Source organism: Macaca nemestrina, chromosome 2, assembly GCF_043159975.1.
Source record: "Macaca nemestrina isolate mMacNem1 chromosome 2, mMacNem.hap1, whole genome shotgun sequence".
Classification (NCBI taxonomy): domain Eukaryota; kingdom Metazoa; phylum Chordata; class Mammalia; order Primates; family Cercopithecidae; genus Macaca; species Macaca nemestrina.
The window spans coordinates 29,664,324-29,689,797 of NC_092126.1; the positions used below are offsets into that span (position 1 = coordinate 29,664,324).

At 38.1% G+C, this 25,474-nt stretch overlaps 1 protein-coding gene across 7 annotated transcripts in view; it reads left to right on the forward strand.

Moving 5' to 3' along the window:
* LOC105465810 (SATB homeobox 1) overlaps nucleotides 1–25,474 on the forward strand; it is a 99,595-nt gene that overhangs the window by 11,313 nt on the left and 62,808 nt on the right. For 2 of the 7 annotated variants that reach the window (XM_011714433.3, XM_011714437.2), the window contains exons 1-5: nucleotides 8,435–9,927; nucleotides 12,590–12,824; nucleotides 16,470–16,646; nucleotides 17,411–17,537; nucleotides 18,310–18,433. In XM_011714433.3, the coding sequence (XP_011712735.1) occupies nucleotides 12,614–12,824; nucleotides 16,470–16,646; nucleotides 17,411–17,537; nucleotides 18,310–18,433 (639 nt within the window). In that variant the 5' untranslated portion in view covers nucleotides 8,435–9,927; nucleotides 12,590–12,613. Of the gene's footprint in view, nucleotides 1–8,434; nucleotides 9,928–12,589; nucleotides 12,825–16,469; nucleotides 16,647–17,410; nucleotides 17,538–18,309; nucleotides 18,434–25,474 lie in introns of those variants that run through there. The other 5 variants (XM_011714441.3, XM_071090849.1, XM_011714434.3 and 2 more) reach the window with 3 other exon arrangements.

Sequence of the window (25,474 nt, forward strand, 5' to 3'; positions counted from 1 at the left end):
AATACTTTCATCCTTATTACTGTCACTAAAAAAGTGACCCGATTAAATTTGAAAACCTTTTTTTAAACAAAATGTTGTTTTATTAAAAAAGTAGAATCTAAAGTCCTTATATGTAGACAATTTATAAATTAGTACTTTATACAATTGTTACAATTGCAGCTGTGCTGCATACATGAGCATGACACTCAAAGTACTGTTTAACTGACAAAATCTATTTCATGCATATAGTTAATTTTTACTGTTTTGAAAAACATTCCAAAAGAATTTTTTGGACTTAAGGAACTCTTGTTTGTTTTTGTCTATGCTCCTTTCTCTTTTTTTGGCTAAGATATTGTATTGAATAAAACCTTAAAAGAGAACCATTTTCTTACACTGAAGGAACCTCAAAGTGGGCGGGATCTTGGTCTCTAATTACCAATCCATGTTAATTATCGTTGGGTCAGGTATTCATCATATTAATTATGTAGCATAGACTGGACTGTAGCTGTTAGCAGGTAAGGACAAAGCAATGTAAGATTGGGGGTGGGGATGGGATTGTTCAATGTGATATAGCTCATTGTTTCTCTGAGGCTTGGCATGATATTTTCATGATTTTGGAAATACTGGAAATATATCTGCCAATGTTAGGCATACACGAAATATTGTTTTGCTTTTGTGTTTTTCTGAAAGTGTTTATGTGGTTATATATATATATAACAAATGTCATTTTGACTATTTCTAGGTGTACAATTCAGTGCCATTAATTACATTCACACCGTTGTGCAACCATCACCACAGTTTGTTTCCAACTCTTTTTCTATCAGCCCAAATACAATGTGCTTTAGTTTTGAATATAATTTCTCCTTCACTTCAACAAATTTCAAGTGTTATAGTAGTATTTAATTATTGTCCAGGTGTGAAGCATTTGTTGCTGATGGTGGCTTTCCTTCCCAATGGACAATGCCTCGTCCAGTGCCTTATGGTGGTGGGCATAGCAGTACAATATCAAATATTGCCTTTGGCTGATATTGCCACAAAAATGACCTGGACAAGGATTCAGGACCATTGTAACCTCAAATTCTTTCTCCCTCCAATTAAGCTAGGAAAGATTAGAAATAACATTCACATCAACTAAGGAAATTTGGTTGATATGTACATCTTGGTTAAAAGTTGATTGGGAACAGTTGCTATTTTATTTCACTGGAATTAAATATTGGAGGATTTTACCTCGAGCTTTCTGAGAATATTAAAGGCACAGCAGCTAGGTCTAGGATGCTTTGCAGTTGGCTCCTTGACATGGACAATCTAAATACTTTGGTTCTGTTCAAGCGCAGTGACAGTCTGGAAATAAGTTGAACAGTTTTCAGCCCTTCAAAGAGAAGCCCACTCAAGGTTGAACAGTTGTCTGGGAGAAAAATCATGTTATATTGAAAAAAGAATTAGAGGAACCTTGGATGGTTCTGGCTCCAGTAAATAATAGACTGGTTTGAGAACTGTACTTCCATGTATAATTTTGTGGTTAGTCACTTATGTCTATGATGATAAATCACATACCTGCACAGGATTTCTGGCACCCCAGTAAATCTCAAACAAGTGTCCAAATGCTAGTTTATTGTGGTTCCTCAAATAGCATGTATTTATTTGCCAAATCAATGATCCAATAGCTTCCTGACCCCACTTTTATTGCCTTTTTAGAAATTTGAAACAAGTAGCTTGCCCACACATACATTTCTCAAATTTTGGTCTACTGCTGGTTCCTACAACGGCTTTAGCTTTTCCAAGTGACTCCAGGAGTGAGTTAAAAACCACCTCAGAGATGTCCTGGCAGGCATATTTGATTCTTTATCTCCAAAACATCACCTAACCTGGTAGATGCCAAACCTGGCTGTACATCAGAATCACCTTGAGAGCTTTAAAAAACTGAATGTCTTCTCCTCATCCTCAGCCATTCTGATTTAATTGCAGTGGGGTTTAGCCTGGACATCTGGATTGTGACCCCAGTACCTGGTTTTACTTCCTAAGATTGTCAAAGAGAATCCAGAGAAATATACATATGTAAACCTTTTTTTTTTTTTTTTTTTGAGATGGAGTCTCGCTCTGTCACCCAGGCTGGAGTGCAGTGGCCAGATCTCAGCTCACTGCAAGCTCCGCCTCCCGGGTTTACGCCATTCTCCAGCCTCAGCCTCCCGAGTAGCTGGGACTACAGGCGCCCGCCACCTCGCCCAGCTAGTTTTTTGTATTTCTTAATAGAGACGGGGTTTCACCATGTTAGCCAGGATGGTCTCGATCTCCTGACCTCGTGATCCGCCCGTCTCGGCCTCCCAAAGTGCTGGGATTACAGGCTTGAGCCACCGCGCCCGGCCACATATGTAAACCTTAAAGATGCTTAGAGTCTTGCAGTTTGGAGAGGCAGACATAGAGAGAGATATGAAATGTCACATTGCATTCAGGACAGGCAGTGTGATGGAGCACGGAGAAGGAAATAACTAACAGCTGGAGAAGGCTTCAGACTGAAAAGGGGAAATCAAGTCGCACGTTAAAGGAGAGAGCAGAAATGAGGTCCTCAAGTGAGAAGGGTCGGGAAGGGTACTTCACGATCTATAGGAAAAAAATGAGGCATCTTTGTGGACTCTAGGGCAATTTCAAGAATGCTTCCTTCTTCTTACTCGATTTTGGATCTGGGTCTAGATAAAGCTACCAGTTTTGATGGCATTATTACCATTGTGCCTTGTCAAATAAGTGATCCATACTGACATCCATGGAAAGAAAGGTAGCTAATTTTTTTTTTCTAATAAAGTTCCCAATAAAACAGTATTATTTCTGAGTAAAAGGCCCAGATATCCTGTCAGTTTCCAGAAGCCAGCTGCAATGGCTGCTCATTTTCCCTCTCCAGATCTCCTAAAACAAACATAAACATTGGTTGTTTTCCCCCTCAACTATAATGACCTTTGTCTATTAAAACTGTATCATGAATTACTACTCTGTATTTACATCTATGCCAAGTAATTAGGAAACAACTTTTGATCGCTGTCAGTCTAGCTAAAACTGAAACCCAACTTCTTAGGGGAAGAAAACAAAACCAAAAAATCCTTAAACCCTATATTTAGAGTTCATTATCATCACTCCTTTAACTCCCCTGCAACATTTTGAAGCTTTTTGCCATCATTCTCTGCAGAGCATCATTATTTGTTATCTGGATGCCCTCCCAGTTCTAGTAGGTATCTACATTAATGCTTCCAAAAGAGCCATTTCTAAGGGTAGCTATGCTTATATAATGTAGGTACAGGGTTAAGGGTGGGAATGACTGTGGTTTCTAACTTCACCTATGAGATATTTAAATGTTCATGGAAAGCAGCTTTTGGAGTAAACACATTATTTAAAATGTATTACAGAACCCTTTCAAGTACAGACATGTCTAGAAAGTTCTTAAATTTGTGTTTAGCAGTATACGGGTCTCATTTCATGCAACTTTACAGATCTACAGGCTAATTCTAAAATGGAAAATTATCTTGATTCAGACATCATTGGAATGTCTGAAAGCCATTTAGCACCTCTAAGACTCCTCGTGGCCAGGTCTTGGATTCCCTTAGTTGTCTTTTAAAGGAGTTCTCTAGGGTAAGCAGTGTCCAGTGGAACTTTCTGCAATGGGGAAGTTCTATAATCTACACTGTCCACTTAGAGTATTAGTGTCCACATGGGGCTATTGAGCACCTGAAATGTGAATGAGGAATTAAATTATAAATGTTATTTAAATTAATTCAAATTTAAAGGATATAGCCACCTTCTTCGATGTTCCCTCTTCCTACAATCTCTGTAAAAAATTGTCACTGCAATTTGTAGTGGAAATTGGTTGCAAGTGACACTGTGAGCTTTTGTTGCCATTTATTCATTTATAAAATAAATATTGCAAGGACACTGTCCAAATTCCTAGTAATATGGCAGCGAGCAAGACACCCAGTCTCTGCTCTCATAGGGCTTACAGTCTAGTAACGGAGACATTTATTAAGCCAGTAATTACCCAAATTGTTAATTAATTAAGACTGTGATGACTGTTTCAAAGGAGAGATACAAGATTCTGTGAGGGTATATAATGGGGGCCAGAACTTCTTGCATAATTACTCAGTAAGTTTAATCAGGGTTCTAATTATTAACTAGACAAGAAAAGCATGAGGCAGCTTCCTTTCCCCAAGTTCAAGGCTGGGTCAGGTTGGCTGCAGGAGGCACAGCTCTCAGAGTAGGGCAGCTAGCATGTGCCATGCCATGACCTCCAAAGAAGTGGGATCTGTTTAAGACGTAGGATCTTAATCTGATTAAGCTGTGTGCACACACATACTGCAAACTTCTGAACTTGAACAAGTAGATTTTCCCCAAACTATGCAGTTGCAATGATGTCGGTCACAATAATATGTGAGAAGAAGGGTGCAATGTTTACAGGATATTGCATTTCTTCTCCAATATATATTTTGACAAAGTTGTTTGGGCTGCAGCCCCAGCTTTTTCCTCCCTGCTCTTTCAAATTGGTATTTGGTCCATTCAGGAAACGATGCAGAAATCTGTCCTGACATCCCAGACAGACAAAATGAGACACATGACAGCAAAACATATGGCTCAGATACACATCCTTATATGGCCAACATAGACCATATTCCCAGAAATTCATATATGGAAAACACCACCTGCAGCTAAAGCCAAAAAACAAAGAGTTGACACGACAAAAAGAGCAATATGCTACATAAATTGTGCTGCTTTAAAAGTGTAGAGATAGCCAACTGTATTTGAATTTAAAAAGATGAAAAAAAAAAGAAAAAAACCATGTCCTTAGAAAGTGTTATGGTGGTAAGCATTGCTTTGCTAACACAGCCACTGGCGGAGTTGCTATATCTTAAAAGCATTCGAATTCTAAATGCTTTTTCTGTTTATTACAAATGTATGTGCTATTCAGAACTCTGAATGTGTTTTAATGCATTCGGATATCTGCCTGCATATTTATCTTAATACATTGCCATCTGAAACATGCAGTAGTCCTTTCATTAAGTTTTTAAAAATTTTGTGTGTAGCCAGGATAATGCCTTCTCATGTGATAGAAAATTGATGCACTCTATTTTAAATGTGCATCCACATGTTAAATAGTTCATGTATTTGAATTGCAATATTTTATGTTCTTGAGGTTTTCTATTTTGATGGCCAGATTTATAACGTTTATTTTAACTTTTTTCAATACTTTCTTGCATCATAATTGCTTAATATAAGATCCCTGTGTTGATGTTTTTTCCTCCCACTGTGATAGTTTATGTTCACATATGCCTAGGAAGGTGGTATTTTCTTAATTATTGCTATGATTTGAATACTTGTCCTCTCCAAAACTCATGTTGAAATTTAATCCCCAATATGGCAATATTGAGAGGTGGGGCCTTTAAGAGGTGTTTGGATCATGTGGGCTTTGCTCTTGTGAATGGATTAATCCATTCGTGGATTAATGGGTTAATGGATTAATGGGTTATCATGGGAGTGGGACTGGTGGCTTTGTAAGAAAAGGAAGAGAGCCCTGAGCTAGCATACTCAGGCCCCTTGCCATGTAATATCCAGTGCCACACGGGACTCTGCAGAGAACTCCCACAAGGAAGAAGGCCCTCACCAGATGAGGCCCCTCCACCTGGAATTTCTCGGCCTCCACAGTGTAAGAAATAAATTCATTTCCTTTACAAATTGCCCAATTTCAGGTATTCTGTTACAAGGAACAGAAAACAGACTAAGACAAATTTCTTTCTTTTTTTGTTCTTTATTTTTAATCTGGCTTTACACTGACCAATACTCAGTGGCTTATAATGAAATATTCTAAAGGATAGTTAATATATAGTAATTCATTTCATCAGTGATGTATACCACTAGTACATAAACCTCTATGTGCCATTTTACTTATGCCATTTCTTATAATATAGTTGGGGAATAAAAAATGTGCTTGAGGGAAAGTTTATTGTGCTATATTGTTATTCATTATAATATAGTCAATATTAGATGCCTTTATGCTCATTTGTTCTTTTTATCATTTTCCAAGGCCATGTCAGTCCTTATTACATACTTACATGTTTTGTGTTTATCAATAGATCTGTGACTCCTAGATAAAAGGTGCTATTCAAATTTAAGGATTGCTGTATTAATTCCCATATTATATTAGCATTGACCAGGTCATCAGGAGGGTAAGGCAATCAGATGGCATTTTGTCTTATTTATTTCTGTAAAATGATATGATAGCATATTTACAATATTTTATTTCAGTCTATCTTAATATTGATATTTCCAGTGATCTTTGTTTAGTGGTGTTTTCTCTTAGTTTAAATTTTATTTTGCCCAACAGCTTTCTCATTTCTTATACTTTAGCTAACATATCTTCCTTCAGATTTCCCCACATTTTAACTTTTAAAAATTTACTATCATTTGGGCTTTTTACTAAAAATTTGCCTTAAATTTCTTTTCCTATTTTTGATGCTGTGTTTTCTGTTTTATTATCACGTTCATTCTTTTGCTCAAGGCTTGGGTTTGTGTGCCAAGATTCATGGTTGCCTTCCCAGATTTTGACTAACCTTTCTGGTTTGTGGGTGAAACTTGGGTGCTATTAGAGTGATATATTTTCATTGTGTTTCTCCTAAACTTACTCTCCCCCAGGAGGTCATCATTTCCTACACTTTTCTGCTCTATCTTTTGGCTTTTCTTTAGATTTGTAATGTAAACAGTGTGCCTTCAGTGTATTGGTGGCTTTACAGAGCTTAATTTGCATGTTTCCCTCTTATCTCAGTACTTGTGCTAACTTGTTGCTTTTTTATGTGTAACAAAATGTTTATCTGACTAATTTTTCTCTTTTCCCTACCAGCATATTCTGAAAAATAATTCTTATTTTTGTTGTTTAATGATTAACTGCCTTCAGGGTGCTAAAGTGCTAGAACTAAAACCTAAGCGATAAATGATGCATTTCTATTTTGGGTTAGATTATAACATTATTTTTACATGAACTATATTTAATAGATTGTCTAAATAAGACGATCGTACTTATGTGGTAATGACCATTTATCTAACTGGGTAACCTATCCTAGATTACAGCAGAAGTGTTTATTGCTACAACAGATGTATTTACCAACCCAAACTTTCCTTTTTTGCCCAGGGTAAATTATTTGAAGAATGATAGCATCTTTTCCTTTATAATAACAAGTCAGGTCTCTTTCAAGTGACCCAAATTTTGTTAAACTCGGCTACGTATTTCTTCTTCCAAAGTATTCTGTGGCTCAGAGGTGAGGGCGATTTGAACCAACGTCTGACTAGTACAGAAAGCTCTTACTCAGTTCTTTCTAATGTTGGCTCTTCATAGTTTAAGGACCACCCTCCTTAGAGGATAAACACTCGGAGCGTTTCGAGGCTCCTGGCCTTTATTGCTCTACAAATGTTTCTGCACCCTCCGCGCTTCTCCGGAGAGATCTGCCTTCCGTCTGTACCCCTCCAGCCACTTCCTGATGTCTCCCTACCTCAGTCCTCAGCGCCTGTCACCTGCGTACCCGCGCCCTTCTCCTGCGGGGCCGGTGCGTCCCCCTGTCCGCCCACCCCGCCTGTCCCTCTGCGACGCTCCAGGCGTACTCCTTTTTGTGGCTTTTGTGGCGTGTGGGTGGCTGGTTAGTTTTCTCCCCTGGCCCTCGCCCCCTCCTCCCCGTCATTTTCCTTCCCCCCGCCCCCCGTGCCCGTCCTGCCCCTCCTCCCTCCTCGCTCCCACTCACACACCTGCCCCTGCCGCCCGCGCGTCGCGCGCTCCCCTCCCCGCTCCGGCGGACGCTGCCAGGGAAGCCCCCTCTCCTCCTCCCCTCTGCGCCCTCCCTGGCGCGTCTGGCGGCGGCCGGCGCTAGCCCTCGCGCAGCGCCCTGTTATTCTGGGTATTGTGTGTAATAAATGTCGGGCCGCCTCACTCTAATCAAGCTCATTACAAATTCTTGCGCGCCCAGGGCCGGAAATCGTGCGCTCCCCCCACCTTCCCTCACTCATTCACTAGTTACTTGTCTTTCGGCTTTTTAACTCGCCGCCCCCGCCCCCTCCCCCAATCCCGGCCCTCCAGCCCGGGTTTTAATCCCCATCCCTTTTCCGCCCGCTCCGTGCACCCTGCCCCCCCACGCCGCCTTCCTCCTCGGCTCCGCACCCCCTTCCTCCTCTCCTCCCCCCTCCTCCGCCGCCGCCGCCGCCGCCACTTTCTCGCTCGCTCCCGTTCCCCGGACGCGGCGGATGAGCCGGCCCCGCTGGGGAAGGCTCCGGGCGGCGGCGGGCGGCCGGGAGGAGGCTGCGTGCTCGGGGCTGGGGCTGCGAGCGGGGTGATTTTGTATTAAAATGAGGAGGAGGAAGAAGAGGCACCCACAGCGGCAGCGGCGGCGGCGGCGGCAGCAGCAGCAGGAGCAGCGGCGGAGAGGGCTGCAGCCCGGGCGGACGCGCGGAGCCGAGCGGGGCACGGCGGCGGCGGCGACAGCGGCCGGGATGAGTCAACTAATAATTTAATGGGGGCAGAGACGGCAGCGAGGGGGAGAGCGAGCGAGGGAGAGAGCGAGAGAAGCAGCCCCGTCCGGGGACTCGCGCTCACACTCACGCACACACACACAAACACACACACACCTCTCCCTGTGCCACCCAGCAACACCCGGCCTCGTCACAACAACAACAGCCGCGGCCGCCCTCTAGCCTGCCTGGGGGCCCAGCCGAAAGCCAGGGCGACTCCAGAGGACGCTGCCCGCCCCCCTCTTTCATTTCAGGAAACTCCTGATCAGTTTTGTTGGGGTTTCTGGGTTTCTTCCCCCCCCAAGTCCTAGTGCCATTGTGGTGCTCGTTGTTTACCTCGGACTCTGGACGAGTGAGAGCTTGGCGACTTTTTGGGGGGAGGGGGCGGGGAGTTTGTCGCTGCCTAGGCGGTGGAGGTGGCTGGGGGTGCCTTCTGATCTTTCTCCTCCTCCCCCTCCCCCCGAACCTCTTCTTTCCTCACTTGCTGGGATCCCAGACGCTCACAGCCCCGCGTCAATGGGCAGGGAGAGGGTCCTTGGGGCTGTTGTCAGCGAGGGCAGAATCAAAAGTGGCATTTTAGTGCCTTTCCGGGGCTTTTCTCGCGACCCTCTGCCCCCCACCCTCGCTGTCCCCCGCTAGATGCCCTCGTTGGGGGTGCGAGGCTGTGGGGAAAAGTTTAAGGTTTGTTAATATTAGTCACGATTGTTGGGGAGGGGGGTGGGGGTGATTGGAAGGGAGGCAAGGTGGCCTTCCCAGTGCGCGTTCTTCGGGTTTGTTGGAGAATAATATTGCAAGTGACAGCCAGAAGTAGACTTTCAGTCCTCACACCGAAGAACCCGAGCGAGCAGGAGGGAGTGAGAGACGCGAAGGGCCTTTTTTTTTTCCTTTTTGGAGACATTGTCCGCAGTGATTTTTTTTTTTTTTTTTTTAAGAGAATCCTCAGTCACCACCTCGTTTCCCCAGCACCATCATAGTGTACAGCTCATAACGGGTTTTGCTTTGTTTTTACGATTTCCCCCCAACGAATCACTTGTCAGATCAATTTTATCTTCTTCCTCCTCCCTGCTTCCCACTCTCCCCTCCTCCCCATCGCAAACCCCGTTCTCTGAGGTTAGACATTTTACAAACGCATATATGTTGGTTTTCGAATTGTGATTTTTTTTTTAAACCCCTTTCTCATGGCTACTCTTCTAGACGTTTATTTCTGCCCTTCCCCCGCTTAGGGGGGCGGGGGTAGGGGAAAGGAAAAATAATACAATTTCAGGGGAAGTCGCCTTCAGGTCTGCTGCTTTTTTTTTTTTTTTTTTTTTTAATTAAAAAAAAAAAAGGACATAGAAAACATCAGTCTTGAACTTCTCTTCAAGAACCCGGTCTGCAAAGGAAATCTCCTTTGTTTTTGTTATTTATATGCTGTCAAGTTTTGAAGTGGTGAGTTTCAGGTCGGTTTTGCTAATTTCACTCAGTAAAACTGCAGTGTTTCTGTTTCTAGATAGTACTTTGCTTCTTTGTCTCTTTAAAAGGTCACAGTGAAAGCTTGGCCTGGATCGTGCCGGCCATATGGAATGGATAAGGGCACAATCTTAAAATGTGATTATGGGGTTGTGTGGGGAAGAAGGAGGCGATCCAGCTAGAAACTCATTGAAAAGGATCTCACTTTGCAAAAAAAATCGGTTCTTAAAAAACTATAATTTCGTGCTTTTCTTTCTTTTTAAAGGAAATAATTGTTAGAGTTCACTGTTTTATTAAGTAATTATCATGTATGGTCTTAGTTTATGGGCAGATAAATGGGATTTTCAGAAAGTAGCTTGCTTTCTGTGTGGCAACCAGACATTACACTAAAATGGGTTGTAACATGTGTAACTCAAAAGAAACTCTTCAGCCTGGCATCTGTTGAGACCATAGTTAGTTCCTGCTGCTGTCATCCAGGCAGGCCTGTTGGAGATTGCTCTTTTCAATTCCAAACTGTGGTTTGGTGAACTTTAGCCCGGGCATAGAGTTTAAATGAGTAAATTGGGTGTTTTATGTGCATTTAATTTTGGTTTGTAATGTGAAGCTTTTTACACCATGACTTAGTGTTTAATAGATGCTTATAGGTGGGTATTCAAAGGACAGTTTTTCATGACCTATATGATACTTTGATTGTCAATACATTAACTAAATTATAATATATCACTTTCATTTGCTGTACGGTTTATAGTGTTGTTAAGCTTCATGATTACTTAATATGTTTTATAGCATTAACTTTGATGCTGTTGTCTACACCCCCTCCCTTTTTTTCCTCTTAAATTGCCCCAAGGGCTAAACATTTTTCTTTTCAAATCATATGTTTTAAAATTCATCTTCTGCTCTAGGATGAGGCAACCAATTTCAGAAAAAGCAGCTCTGTATTATCCACATGAAACATTATAAAGAGTGTTTTGAATAAGTTAATAATCATTGCTTTCTAATTTTGGCTTTAGACTGCAGTTTAATATAATGGAAAAGAGTAATCTTGATAAAAAGTGGTTTAAAAAGGCACATTTATTGTTAATGAACCTCATAACCAAAAACAGATGGGACCTCGATCAACGGTAAACCTTTAGTTCTCAGTGTGCCACTCTGGAGTACAAAGATAAATAGCCGTTAATTTTTCTCAAACTTTATAGTTCTTCAATTGGCATTCTTAAGGTTGCTTTTAAACTTCCAGATTAACATTACTGCCCCCCTTTTCTTGATTATATGGTAAGAAGTAGGCTATGGTTAAACAGAAGAAAAAAATGTTTACAGAAAAGCCATGCTAACACAAACTGGCTTTCAGCAAATCCAGATTTAAATAGCTTCAGTGTAACAATTTACAACAAAAACAAGCCATGTCAAATTACTAGACAGCTAGGAAAAATGGTAATTATTCTCTCTGGTTTTCCTAAATATGATGCCTTATTTTCATAAGCTCAATATTTCAAATACCATCAAAGTTCATAAAATAATTCTACTTACCTGTTCTTATCAATTCTAATTAAAACTATGCTTTAAAAATGACTTTGATATTATCTAATCACTTTACTATAAATGATGTGAAAATTGATGTCTAGTATATAACTGAAAATAATTATCTGTTAATTTTTTTGAAGTTAATTACAATGTTAACGCCATTGCATGCTGAGGTTGTTTCTGAATACTGGATATTTTGTTTTACCAGTGTCATCAAGGTTTTTGTGTGTGTGTGTGTGTTTTTTAATTGAGCTTGGCACTTCAACCTAATGTGTATATCACAAAGTGTATTCTAAATTTTTAAAAAATATTTATTGTTAACAGCCCTCTATTGCTAATGGACACCTAAATACTACAAAACACATGAGTTTTAATGCATCAGTACATTGGATATTTGAAAACCCTTCACTTCTTCCTGTTTCCTTAGGGGTAAACTGATCCAATCACATGTTTGACCCAAGACTTGACTAGATCTGTCACATAACTCTTGAAACTTTGATAGTGGAAAACTTTTTCTATGCATTAACTTATAAAAGCCAGTGGGGAGTTTAAAAAACAGTTAGATGTTTGTTACCTTCTTTTGAGATTGTGTATGATTTTTCTCAGAATTTATATCCATATACATATAAAACATATATGTATATGTATATTATATGTACATACACATATAAACATATACATTAGATTTCTAATATTTTGAACTGTGATCATCTTTCCATCCTTTATTAAAGTGTTTCTGCTGTATTTTGTAATGAGTTTCTAATTGTTAAAAATTGGGACTACATAAATAAAATTTGCTGTTTTCTTTTTAGCTATACTTGTGATAATTCTTGTTCTAAAAGTAAGCCCATTTCTCCCCACTTAGTTTTTTTTATAGGCCAATTGCCTTTTTATTCGTGTGTATTGGTACAGTTTCCACAGATCATTTTGTTAATTTAAATAAGAATGTAAGGCTATTATCTAGAAATATAGTAACATCTGTATCATATCTAGATAGGCCATTTTACCAATACATTATATTTGTGGAGTGATATCTAGAGCTAAAACATTTACATAGGACACATATATACACGTAGGTCCCCACCCAATTATAACATGTCTTCTTTTTAAATTCTGGCAGGTGATCTTTAGACAGTGACTGAGTATGGATCATTTGAACGAGGCAACTCAGGGGAAAGAACATTCAGAAATGTCTAACAATGTGAGTGATCCGAAGGGTCCACCAGCCAAGATTGCCCGCCTGGAGCAGAACGGGAGCCCGCTAGGAAGAGGAAGGCTTGGGAGTACAGGTGCAAAAATGCAGGGAGTGCCTTTAAAACACTCGGGCCATCTGATGAAAACCAACCTTAGGAAAGGTAAATACTTTCAAGCCAAATCCTGGAAAGCTGAAAGCCCTATTGTCTACACAAGGCCACACTGGGGGGAGGTGGGGTGGGGAGGAGTGGCAGAACATGGTTTGTATACCCTGCCTTTATTCTCTTTATGATCTTAAATTAGTTACATTCTGGGTCCTTAGTATCAATCATGTTGGAAAGTATAGGCTCCATGCTTGGGTGGAGCGTTTTACTATAGACTGGAATCATTGAACATTTTGGATAATAAGGACTGAATTACATATAATGGTTTTAGTTTACGCAAGGGTCCATTCAAAAGGTGTTACAGTAGAGGATCATAGGCGGCTGTTGCTTTAAACTAACCTGATTAAGAATAAAACACTTAGGTGGTTTGAGAGCTACTCCAGCTTCTTCCTAAGATTTTTAGTTGTAAGGCAGTTTCAGAGATCTTGGAAATCTTATGTAGACGTTTGGTAATGTTATTTTTTGTGGCTTATTAAGAGCAAATTCATTAGCAGTAAAAATTCTGATGATCCTGGTTTTTAATTTTTGTTTTAATTGGGTATTTTTGATGAAGAAAGAACAAATTTAGGAAAGTTTATAAGGGGAAGATGTGTAACTGTGTGACTCTTTTCTACCAGTATTAAATTGATGCAGTTTAACAACTTTGACTGTGTTTAACAGTGTTGTTCCTGTAAAGCAGTGCCTACCCTGGGTGTAATGCATGTGCCTCATAAGGAGCTTCATTTTGTGTCTGAGTAACATGTGTAGGAATCAGATTTTCCTTACATTTGCTAAGCAATGGATAAAAATGCTATATTTTAGCAACCAAGAATATTAAGTAGATAAAGTTAGAAGGCAGAGGAATTTCATTGTGTTTGATGCATAACATTTATCATACAATCATTTATTTTTTCCTTGGTTTGGCGAAAACAAAGAATATATTGATCCTGAAATGAACAGACACAGCAGTCCGTATTGTTAGATCTTTATCTATTAAAAATGGAAAAACAGCACTTCAGCAAATTCTTTGGCCTCTACTCATGATTACCCTATTTATTGATTGTTTGCCAAGAATGTATGCATCTTAAGAAAGCCAGGGTAAGAGCATTAAAAATATAATTTATTACGGCTTTTCAAACAGAGTGCATTAATATTGTACTGTGAAGCACTGGGGCTCTATAAAAAAGACTTTCTGACGCCTGCAAACATGTAAGTTCCATAAATTCCTAAATAGGAGATTTCAGCTGTCTCTGGTATTATGTGATATTTGCACAGCAAACTTTAATGCCAGGACAGTTTTAGACAAGGATTCTACAGACTTCACTGCTCCTTATGGCAGACGTGCTGTTTACACAGGCTCATAAACCTTCAGCAAAAGCTTCTAAGACTGCCTTCAGGTTTAAATCATGTGGTATTTTTAGCATTCAGCAGTGACCAGTGCTCTCCCCTTTAAATGCTGGAAGGTTATGAAGTTGCTGTAGTTGGAACTCTCGCCAAACACTAGCACGAATAATCAGACAGTTCAGAAAAGGCTTGTGTTCAGCATTACTCCCGGGAACGGGAGGGTAACCGCAACAGTTTGCTAGAAGGTCTGTAATTAGATGGTACTATTGTCACTTTATAGCCATCTTTATTATTTTAGGGTACCTCTAAACATGATCAATAAAATCCACAATAAATCCAATATATTTCAATAGTTTGAAAACCCCACAGTTGTTTTATAGATCTAAGGAAAAGCGTATTGTAGAATACATCTGTTTCATCCTACAAAAGGAAAAATCAATGTGTATGTTTTTGTTGTACTTACCCAACTCTTTGAAGATATCAGGACAGGAGGAGGAAGAACTAAAAGTACAGTAAATTCACTTCCTGCTCAAATGCTTTTTTGTTTTGTTTTGTTTTGCTTTGGATGTATTCTAAAAATGCAATTTAATTGTAGGAGGGTCTCAGATACTCCAAATAACAAAATTGCTAAAGTCTTTTTGTGGGTTTTTATTAACATTTTCATCTTATTTTTCATGTGGATGGTTTCTATCTGACAGGTGCTAGATGAAAATTATGGCTGAGATGAGAAAACACTACTAAGAAAAAGGGATTGAATGCTTTTATTTGTTTAGGCGATTTTGCCAAAATACCTTCAAGCCAAGGAAGGAATCACCAGTTTGCATATTGCTATTTTTGCTGTGGTCTCCCCAAGTTGTCTTCTGATCCCTGACGGGTTCTCTCTCTGGTATAAAACAGCTGAATGAATGACAAAAATATTGGCAAGCTCTGCGGCTTGTTTTTCATGCCTAGCCTGTTGGTACCTCCGAATGAGTTTGTGAGTATTTCTAAGTAAACCTAAAGGGGTTTATTTGTCAGACCTAGAATCTCTTGTGAACAGTTCGCTAAAGCTTTGGTGAAGACTCACATGTAGAAGGATATAGCTGTTTGATTGCCGGCTTTTGTTCAGCAGAAACAAGCAAATAGAGAATCTTTGAAGGGCCTCTCTGGTGTCAGTAGGAAATCTTGATTTTTTTAGCTACGGTTGGTGTGCACTAAGACATCTTCAGAAGTTGGTATGATTCTGTGAGTCCAGAGGACAGAGCTTATAGAGGCATTAGTATTGTAGGACTAATTGTGGATCCTGGGTGCCCTGTTAAAGTAACCCTTGTCATCATTTATGCTAAAGATGATACCCTTCTGGCAGTTTGCCACAGTACAATTCAGATGCATCTGCTTTTAACCCTTTTCTGTTGTCACTGGAAGTCTGACAGTGCGCTGCATAAACACCTTGAGTACCACAGCATTCCGTAATACCAATTTCTAGAAGCAGTGTCTTTCTAATAGTGGTGTGGCCTGTGCTTGTTAATCATCTGGCTACTGAGTTACTATATTGGATTAAAATATATAAAGAGAGAGCACACCAAATCTATGCAGATTCCTTTTTCCTAGTATGTCCTGATAAGGTCAGTTTCCTTTTCTCTCTCTCATTTTTACCTTATTTGCTATAACAAAGCTTGTTGATTTTAAAGACTTATGGGTACTGTGCTATCTTTTTAGGTAGGTTAAATGAGTATTCATAAAGCAAATGTTATTTGTCTAGATTATGCACATATTGAAATTCTGTATTATGATGACCGGTTTGGTTAAGTACTTTTTGTGGAACCAGTTAGAGTTAATATCTAAAAAAGGAAGAAAATGAAAATTTCTTGGTCGAAGATAATTTGTTTGGACACAAGCAGGAAAAGTTTATTATTAGCAAAATCATGTAGGCGGTAGAAAGGTGGGTTCTTCTGAAGATAAACAGTGAGTTGTGTTTGCATACTGTATACTACTCATAGCAAATTAAGGAAGACACATTTTTCTTTCGTCACCATTATTATTTGATCAGAAAGGTAATTCTGCATTCATTGCTTTTGGAAAATGCACTGTTAATTTAGAGCACAACTTACCTTAGGACCAAGTTCACATTCTACTTCAATATTTCTGTTACAACTTTAAATAATATGAGAATGTATATATTTGTGTGCATGTGCCTGTAGTTCTGTACCCAGTCTGCCTTGGAAGCACAGTGAATCTCTTGTGATTATTTATTTTCATAGCTAATTTTTCCTCCCCCCACCAAGCTGTATTTCTGAAGACTGTTGGTTTTCCATCCCTCTTTCTTCATCTTTTTGATAGGAACCATGCTGCCAGTTTTCTGTGTGGTGGAACATTATGAAAACGCCATTGAATATGATTGCAAGGAGGAGCATGCAGAATTTGTGCTGGTGAGAAAGGATATGCTTTTCAACCAGCTGATCGAAATGGCATTGCTGTCTCTAGGTTATTCACATAGCTCTGCTGCCCAGGCCAAAGGTAAATAATGTGTACGTGGGGTTGGAAAAATTGCTTGGCATTCTTTGTTTACCTTGCAGAGAAAGCACTGAATATTTTTATTCAAAGAACTGTAGCCTGTGTATTACATTGGTTCCTTTTAGGCTGTGGCTTTAAAAAATTGGCTTAATTCAGTTTAGTTTAGTTAACACACATTTTGCTCATGTGGAATGTCGAGGTAGATTTTTTTTTTTAAATTACTTCAGCTGAATCATTAGTATGCTTATTGACCTTAATAATCTGCTCCACTGAGGACCCACAAGGAAGTGAGGAGCGTATTTGAGCAGATGGACTGTTGAGAGTCAATTTGCATTTATGACTGAATATCTAGTTCTGTTTCTTTTATTCTGTTTCTGATGGTTTTATGGGCTGTAAAGTATTTTTCAATGCTGATTCCCACTGCAATAGAGAATCTTATCTAAATCGTAAAGCCATTTAGAACTGGTTCAGCTATGTCTTATTAGAACTTCCTGTAAGTTAGGAAAATGTGGCCTTATGCATAGGTTTTATTGATGGGGTTTTATTTCCAAAATAATAAACAACCCTACAGTCATTTACATAATTTTACAATTTGGAAAGCTAAGCTGTGAATATTTTCATTGACCTGCCTTTTAGAGGGAAGGGAATCATTCAGACAGAAATAACGGTATTGCTTGTGGTAGGGGTAGTAGGAAAGAACACCCTTCTACTAGATATATTATTTGAGGGTAAAATATTTAGTGACATATCCTCTTTATCTGAAATAGGGCTAATCCAGGTTGGAAAGTGGAATCCAGTTCCACTGTCTTACGTGACAGATGCCCCTGATGCTACAGTAGCAGATATGCTTCAAGATGTGTATCATGTGGTCACATTGAAAATTCAGTTACACAGGTGAGTCAAGACAGCAAATCTAGGGTGAAACCTTCTTCTTACCTGATCTTTTGAAATGAAGCATCTCTCTCTGGTCAACCTTCAATTTTTTTTTTTACTCCGTGTTTCAGAAAGGTTAATACAGATCGATTCGATTTTGTTACCCTATCCTTCTGCCTTTTTTCCTAACTTCAATGTATAATTTAAAAGCAACCCCCCCAAACATACACACAAAATGTGTGGGTTTGTGCAGGTTATCAAAAGAGAAGACTTTTTACGTTTAGTCAATTAAATAATGCATTACAAGAAGGCATTTTACATAAAGTTTACTTAAGAAAAAAATATTTTTGCATATCATGAACAGTGCCATCTGTGTACATTTTGTGAAAGACTGTCTTATTCACTATTACCACAATCTTATTTATTTATTTTTTTATGATTTTAATTCGTATGTACAGAGTAATGAAAGGAAATCGGTTAATACGTTAAAGCTTTTCACGATGGCTCAGGAGAAAGCAGTACACCTTAAATTGTCTTCCCAAGCGCATCAGAGCAGGAAGGTAGAAGTAACATGAAAAAATAGCCACCACAGGCAGCTGATGTATAATTCATGCATCGATACAGCAGATGTGTTGTATAAAGTAATTAACTAATCGGAACAATCAGGAGACCGAGAGCAATCTCCAGATGCATCTGTTTGATGCGCAAAATGAAATCTGTCTGTCTTAAAGGAATGTTCTGCAGCGGGATGCAATCTTGTAATAATCCCCTTTCTAATCTATGTCTCAAATAGTTGCCCCAAACTAGAAGACTTGCCTCCCGAACAATGGTCGCACACCACAGTGAGGAATGCTCTGAAGGACTTACTGAAAGATATGAATCAGAGTTCATTGGCCAAGGAGTGCCCCCTTTCACAGGTACTTAGCATAGCATGTAATAAATAATAAGACATCATGGGCAACCCTGATTTGAGGTTTGATGGAGCTCCCTGGTTTAAAGCAACTGGTATCTGAAGCAAGAATCTGCCAAAAATGTAAAGTGACTTGACCACTGGTGACCTTTTAAAATATGCCTGATTTGTTGTGAACAGAGCCTATACGCTTTTTCTCCCTTGGGGAAAAGAGCCAAAGGACTGTTTACAGGAAAAACCGTTCAGTGGAAGACTCCGCTGGCTAATTTTTAGATTTGTCTTCTGAGTGCTATGAGCATGATGGCTACATTCTCCTGAATGCCCTTATTGAAGAAAGAGTCAAGGTGGTACTAATCCCACAAAGCTTTGGTGAGAGGGAATGGCAGTGGCAGTGTGAATGCGTAAAACTTCACCGTGCTATCTGAATAAAACAACAGTACAATTCTTGGATATTCATTACCAAAAAATTAAAAGTATTTTAGTACAAATAATTATGAAAATAATTACCCTTAACTAAAGGTTGAATAGTGGTTAATTCATTAGGATTTTGTGACCAGTTTTGTGGCTTTGGTTTACTACTTTTCTGTTTTTTTTTTCAGTGGAATTTTCTTTTTTCCCTCTGAGATACCTGTCATACCATCAGGGATATTTGAAATGAAATAAAGATTTTTAAATTATTTTCCTTGATTTCTTTGTTTAGAATAAATTTGGTGGAGGGCAGCTAAAACTCTAGATAGAGACTGCCTACCTGCTTATAGACAGAAAGTCAAACATCATTTTTGATGAAACTCAGCTGATTTCAAATAAAAAAAAAAAGGACGCCATAAATCTACTCTTAAAGGGCTGCTTAAAATGGGTTTGGGTACTGAGGGGATGACTGTAACACATGTAAATATATAATATGTTACAGTCATCCCCTCAGTACCCAAACCCATTTTAAGGCCATTCCATGATACAGTATTATTAAAATGTTGGTCCAACTAGATTTTTACCAAATTTTTAATGTTTTCTTTTAATTTGAGTTTTAATTCTGAATATTAGTCTCAGCCATTTGAACTTGAACTGTATGACGCTGCTGTAAACATTTCTGCAATAGAGAGATCTCAAAGTGTATTTCTGCTATATTCTGAGTAGCAGATATTCTCAAAATGTATTTCTAATATGAGGCTCATGAAGATTATTGGGTACCTTTGAAGGGAATCTTGTAGGCTTTGTGCTTCTGTTTCATAGAAACTCCATGCATTTCAGATTTGCTAAGTTACATTCCAACATTTTTACTTTGATATTTGCTACAAATTTTAGGACTGAAGCAAATGAATTAAGTTTATATTTAATAGCTTTCTATATTCTTCTACAATAAGCTATAGCCACAGTTTATATATTCTCTGTATTGCTAAGTGTCCATTTCTTGCAATTCAGAGAAAACTCTTTTTTGTCATTTCAGTTACACCTTCAGCTGATCTCCTATCTTCCCTCTCTCACCCTTGGAATAGAGAGGATAGGAATTTATAACCATCAAATAAAAATAATTTAAATTAATTAAACACAAATCAATAGGATGATAGAATAAAGGGGTGGCTCTTACTTCTGGGACTTTGTTTTGCAGACAACTCCAGATAACATGTTACATGGTTGCTAACATTTGAAAATTTGAGATGATCTAGAAATAAACTTGTTTAAAACTCAGTTAAAACATAATATAAACACCCAGTACTGGAATCGCATGTGTCTTTATGTTACTAAATGTCCCATTGATTGTGGAAGCATATTCAGACGAAGACTTAAGGCATTTATTATGAGCTGAAGAAGAGGATGTCGGTAGAGATATTTATTGATACAGTCAGTGAGAACTAATTGTTAAATGACATCAACATTCAGCCAATAAACTCCACCTCGCTATAACTTATAAATAGAATTGTGAATTTACTTAATGTTATCATAGAAAATGAATTGCATACAGACAATTATAACATTAAGTAGAATGACAAAATGTAATTCAGGACTTGGTTTTGGAGTCATACATTGATGAATTTCTGTAGAGAGAGGTTTGCAGATACATGGCCTCCTGTGGCTGGATACCTCACTGTAATCATTAAGTGATGGAACTAGGCTACAATTTCAACATCAATTATAATTACAGTATTCTTTTCTTTAAAAAAACTTCTAAAAATTATGCATAGTTTAGCAGTGAAAGCAAATATTTGAAATTAATTTAATATTTAACAGTATGAAAAAATGTAAATTGTTCTCTAAATGAGGGAGTTATTTTATATTTTGCTGAACATCTTCTCTTTTTCTATGAATCTGATACTCCAGTCAGAATGTTTTCAATATAAACTGTATTCTTTGTGCTTCTTTATTATGTTTTTCTGTCTAGAGTTATTAAGATGAGAGATGCAAGTTCCCTAAAGCCTATGTCCAAAGTATATGCCAAGTTTGACAAAACTACTCTTTTTCCTATGGTTAAGATTTGGTGATGAAGATGGTCATGGTGAAAAAAGCCTAGCAAATAAATATGGCCTCAGTCTTGTGCAAAATGGGACCTAACACCAAGAAATGCCAAGTGTTAAGCCCTTTCTTCCCCTATAGAGTGTTGATTCATTCATGCGAGAGAACCTTTAGCGTGCAATTCAGCATACACATTTTACTGTACAGTAAGGGTTTTATTTTGTTGAATATGATAAAGTACTCCAGTAGCAAGTATGGCTACAGGGTCCCTAAATATTATGGTTAGTAGAAAGTTCACCCTGTGGGCAGGTAAATTCCTTTTATAGAGCAGGGGCTAGGAGGAGTGGAACTGGGGAGCCACCAGGATTTTGCCTGGGGTGTTGAATAAGCCCTACCTCCTGTGCTCTTAGGACGATTGTCTAATACTTGGTAAGCAAATGTCCATTTGAACTTGGATTCTTAGAACCAGAAGGGATTATCCTTCCTAGGCTCCTCCCTTTGACAGTTGAAGGAGCCAGTGTCCCTGGAGATTAAAATCACGGTGCCGGTTAATGACTAACACAAGTCCTGACTTGCTAAGCCTATGTCCTTGCCTGTGATAAATTTTAAAGTGCTGATTTAGCTACTTGGGAGGCCGAGGCAGGAGAATCACTTGAACCCAGGAGGCGGAGGTTGCAGTGAGCCAAGATCGCACCACTGCACTCTAGTCTGGTGACAGAGTAAGACTCCATCTCAAAAAAAAAAAAAAAGGAATATTTACATTTGGGTACAATAATGTTTTCTTTGCTAATATTCATAAGGTGTTCTCCAGCTGCAGAAATTCCATAAATGGGCTTGGTTTGATTTACAACTCATACTTTTATTTCTGTTATCACTTTCCTATCATAAATCTGCCCAAATAGACTGACACTAATTTATTAAATTCTTTGTACCACGTGTTTTTTTATTTTTGTAAAATGTTCTAAGACATAAGAAATGCTTAGCTCATTATAGGTCTGAGGTTAGATGTTTTGTTGTTACTTTTGTTTTTTTCGGTGGATGTGGTTAGATAAGTTGAATGTTGCATTCTAAACTGCAGCTAAGGAGAGAATAAATTCTGATTTGGGGACCAGAAAGCCTGTAGTCATAAAACTTTTGAGGATATGGATTTGGGAGAAAAATTGGAATTTAAAAAGTAAACATTTCTATTTATAATAAAACATTATATTTTGATGCTTATTTTCCCTGGAGTTTTAGAAATTGCATTTAAATACTAGATAAATATATATACATTCTGATACAGTGTAGATCCATTTTGTTAAGTAAAAGGTCAGCTATTCTACCAGCATAATGTCTTTCTTCTAAAAATGTTTAGGTCAAGTATTTCATGGAGGTCTTGATCTGATTTGCACAATTTTACCTTTCCTCTGTCACCACACACGGGCATATATACACACACGCACGTGCACCACACACGTGTCACAACTTTCACATTTTTAAGGCATTGGATTATTTTCTATCTTATTTCTCACCTGGAAAAGATATCTTTAAGCCAAGTCATATAGAGTGGGTGAGAAGTGTTATTTTTATTTTCAAGTAGCAAAATACATATAAAATAAATTTAAATTTGAACATTACATTTAGAAGTAATATTGAGAAAGGTGATTTTCCAATTTTCCTTTTATTCACAGCATCCTAGGATCTCAAATATGTTGGACAATTTATTTATTAATGGCAAAATAGATTTTAAAAAGAAACTACCCCATACTCCTGAAGCTTAGCTTCAGTATTGCTCTCCTGAAATGTGACAGTCATTTCCATAGGAATTAAATACACGTACGTGTTTAGTTGATTTTCAGTCTGGATTATAAATGATACTGGAGCAACAATTACAAATCTATCATGTTATATAAATGTGTTTTTAATAAACTGTACTTTATTTCAGTTTTTGGACTGAAATAACATGTTTCTTAAAATTTTAAGTCAGCTTTAGTAATCACGTTCTTAAGAGAATAGCCAGCATCAGTGTTCATATATTGCATTTCACGTGAGAGTCTAACATATGAAATTTGTTCACATTCATATATTCAAAAGTATGTATTGACAATCTGCCGTATGCCAGGCATTCCATTTCCTATGTAGTGTTAAGGATATAACATCTTATTAGTTGAAATAATAGTATTACACTTTCATTTAGTGCTTCTGATGTATCGAGAGTGCCTTTGGTCCCCCTAAGTAGTATATAGTCTTATATCCCCATTTTTAAATGAGGAACCTGAGGCACAGAATGTTGACATGAGTGTCCATGGCTGCATTGCTGGTGAAGCAGAAGAGTAAGACTTCATACCCAGAGCCTGCGAGCTTCACCAAGTAGCCCTTTCATCACATACCACAGATAAAGGAAGTTTAAAAAAGACAAAATGAAAGCCTCTCGGATGAATTGGATAGGTTTTATAAATACACTTTGATTTTTCTAAAGTACTGATAACTACTTGTAGTTTTCCAAGTGTATTTATTCTCATTGCTGAAAATTTTCTTTAACGTGTTTTGGTTTTGTGTCTTTGATTTTTTGTTTGTATATTGTCTTGTTTTAAAAGTACATTGCTGTCATTTCAAGCCCCTAATCACGGGTGATCTAGACAGGAGCTGACTTTTGGGATAACTTGGCATTTGGGACGTTCTAGAAGATTTGCCAGTATAGTTCTGTGCAGTTATTTCTCTTTCCTATTCTTTCGTATCCTCAAGACCAGTAGGCATAATTATGCTAATAGCCCTTTGTTTTGAACCCCAAGATAACATTAGGCATTTTCATTAGAAATAGTGGGCAGATGAATTTCTTAGGTCCGTTTGAAAATACAGACTCCAGTCATCAGACTGGCCTGATCCAATGAACGAGTCTTTTCCGAGCAGCTCCATTTTAAAATAAAATGATTCCTGTTTGAGCTGAGCTGGACGATTTTATACTTGCCCCTTCCCAGTATAAAATTATCTTATGTTAAAACATCATATATTTTGAAGAAAAGCTCTACAGAGAATCTTCTTTCCTTTTTAAAATTACAAAACTTTCCTTAGTTTTTACCCTACTGACCATGGGAATCTCAGATTATAAATGTCTGCCTTGCCAGGCACTAAAGTACTTGATACTAATTGGGTATTATGACCACTTTTCAGCAATTGTATTACTGTAATGGTGGGATCCATAAAGGAAATGGTAAGCCTGTCTTATATGGGTAGTTGTGTGAATTGCAAAACTTAAGTCAAATAATTTTTTTGCCTCGTCTTTTGAACCAGTCATGACATCATTCTAGTTCCTTTTTCAACTTAGTGAGATGTCTGCTCTGTGTTAATATTATAATATGTATAATCTACAACAGAATTGTCCTCCAAATTGCAAGTTTTCCTTTTTGAATCTAATATATCCCAGGCTCATTTTTAGATGACTTAGATACATAAGGATTTTATTGTAGCTTGATGTTAGCTCTCTGTAACCTTTCAGATATATTAATCAAAAAAGCCAAACTTAATAAAGCATCTAACTTAAAATGGATTGATCTCAAATATGTTATAGCCACTATCTTTTCACAATAGTAAAACATAAAAGAGTTTAAGCCATGCCAATTTAGAGAGTGCTTAACAATGTGTAACTACTTTATTTTCACTTAATAGATTTTTTACCTGTGCCTTGTTTCAGATCTGAACAGGTTTCCTTTGACCTCAAAATCACTAATGCAAGGAAAATTACCATATCATGAGAGTATTTTTCCTCTTTTTTTGTCTGATGCTTAGAATAATAAATACTCCCAAGGCTTAGGAGTAGACATGGCCTGAGAGAAAGCCTATTAAATGCTATTTTCTAATGGTTTTAAAAAACAGCTTAGGCAAATCATGCTAACCAAACTGATTTTCTTGCTAAAACAGAACTAGTTTTAGCGTATATTTTAGACATCTTTTTTCCTCAATTACTACTGAAACTTCAAATTGGGCTCTATCTGGATTTGCTTTATAGATCTGCTTCATTTCATGCCAGATTTGGGCAAACTCATAAACAACCCCCCACTCCAAAAAAAAAAAAAATCCAGATAATCAAAACAAACAGATACACGAACTCAATTTCCCCGTCTTTCGTTGGAAACTGCTTGATTATAACGTGCTCTGAGTATAAAAAACATAAGAGAGCCTTTAACATAACAGAGGAGAGCCTCAGCCCTGGTTCTGCAGCTCATTGCCAATTGAAGGAAGGAACGCTCTGGCTGTTGGGACTTTTAAATCTAGACTTAAAAGTTATTTGTTCTGTTTAGCATTTTTAAAATGATTCTATTAGGAATTGTGTGTGCTTCAGTTTTAATTTTAACTCATAATGATTGTAAAGCACCCTGGGATGCTTGCTTGAAGGGCGCTTCAGAAATATAAGATTGCATTGTGCTCTAATATGCAGTCTTATGGGGTGCTGGAGTTTCACCATGGACAGTTCATAAGGTTGCAGAATTCCTCATGGCAGAGAAGGTGGCTCGCTGACTTCTTTAGCAGTCCTTTTCTCTCATTCTTACTCTGAAACTTTGTTCTCTTTCATCATCATCTTTCTCTCTTAAAAAAAATTGATTATTTTCTATTGTAATATTTT